This window comes from Ascaphus truei, chromosome 17 (genome assembly GCF_040206685.1).
Source record: "Ascaphus truei isolate aAscTru1 chromosome 17, aAscTru1.hap1, whole genome shotgun sequence".
NCBI classification, from domain to species: domain Eukaryota; kingdom Metazoa; phylum Chordata; class Amphibia; order Anura; family Ascaphidae; genus Ascaphus; species Ascaphus truei.
This window is the reverse complement of record NC_134499.1, coordinates 20,503,918-20,505,226: the sequence shown is the minus strand read 5'-3', so window position 1 is coordinate 20,505,226 and position 1,309 is coordinate 20,503,918. Positions and strand designations below refer to the sequence as shown.

Below are 1,309 nucleotides of genomic sequence, written 5' to 3'. Positions count from 1 at the left end.
TGTGTGTGTGTGTGTATATAACAGTATACAGGTGTAGGTGTGTGTGTGTGTGTGTGTGTGTGTGTGTGTGTGTGTGTGTGTGTGTGTGTGTGTGTGTGTGTGTGTGTGTGTGTGTGTGTGTGTGTGTGTCCATATACAGGTGTGTGTGTATGTGTATATATATATATATATATATATATATATATATATATATATAGGCCTGTGTATAATAGTATACAGGTGTGTGTAAGAGTATACTGGTGTGTGTGTGTATATATAACAGTATACAGGTGTGTGTGTATACAGTATACATATTTGTGGGTATACAGGTGTGTGTGTATAACAGTATATGTGTGTATAACAGTATACAGGTGTGTAGGTGTGTGTATAACAGTATACAGGTGTGTGTATAAATATATATCAAATGGAAATATTACTGTATGCTCATTTGCATGTCTTAGACAGGTCTGCAACCCCGCCTTTCACCATTATCACCCAGCATACAGTGCTTCCACTGCAGCAAGGGATTCTGGGAAATGACATGCAAATGAGCACAGTATATATACATATATATATATATATATGTACAGTTGCTATATATATATATATATATATATATCTATATCTATACATATATATACACACAAACACACAATATCCAGGTCTGATGTATGTATATATACATCTACCGTATATCATGGACCCGCCAGATTTATGTATATACGTGTGTGTAAATGTGTGTATATATATATGTATGTATGACCCGGTCTGAGTGGGGGGGAGGGATGTATGTGTATTTGGGGGATAGGGGCTGTATACAGTATATACCGTGGATCCCGGTGTGGGTGTATGTGTATTTGGGGGGGAGCTGTATACAGTATATACCGTGGATCCCGGTGTGGGTGTATGTGTATTTGGGGGGGGAGCTGTATACAGTATATACCGTGGATCCCGGTCTGATGCGCCATCTCGGGGTTTCTGACAGCTCGAGGACAGGGAGCGGCTCGCGCGCCTGCGGTGAGTGGGCGGGGCTGGGTGAGTGGGCGGGGCCATGAGAAAGCGTATGCCGGGAGAGTAGGCGGGGCCCTATGAGGACGCGTACCACATACGTACAAGTAATAACCGCCAGGCACGCAGAGCATTCTGGGATGTGTAGTATTCGCGTGCAATGAAGGGGGGGTGCAGTATTCACATGCAGAGCAGATTGGGGGTGCCGTATTCACAAGCAGAGCAGATTGGGGGTGCCGTATTCACAAGCAGAGCAGATTAGGGGGTGCAGTATTCACATGCAGAGCTGTTTGGGGGTGCAGTATTCACATGCAGAGCAGTT

The 1,309-nt window shown here is 43.9% G+C and overlaps 1 protein-coding gene across 2 annotated transcripts in view; it reads right to left on the bottom strand.

Moving 5' to 3' along the window:
• TWF2 (twinfilin actin binding protein 2) overlaps positions 1–1,047 on the bottom strand; it is a 27,084-nt gene extending 26,037 nt beyond the window's left edge. For both annotated transcript variants that reach the window (XM_075574238.1, XM_075574239.1), the window contains exon 1: positions 923–1,047. In XM_075574238.1, coding sequence (XP_075430353.1) covers positions 923–947 — 25 coding nt within the window. In that variant the 5' untranslated portion in view covers positions 948–1,047. The remainder of the gene's footprint in view (positions 1–922) is intronic.
• Positions 1,048–1,309: the final 262 nt, after the last annotated feature.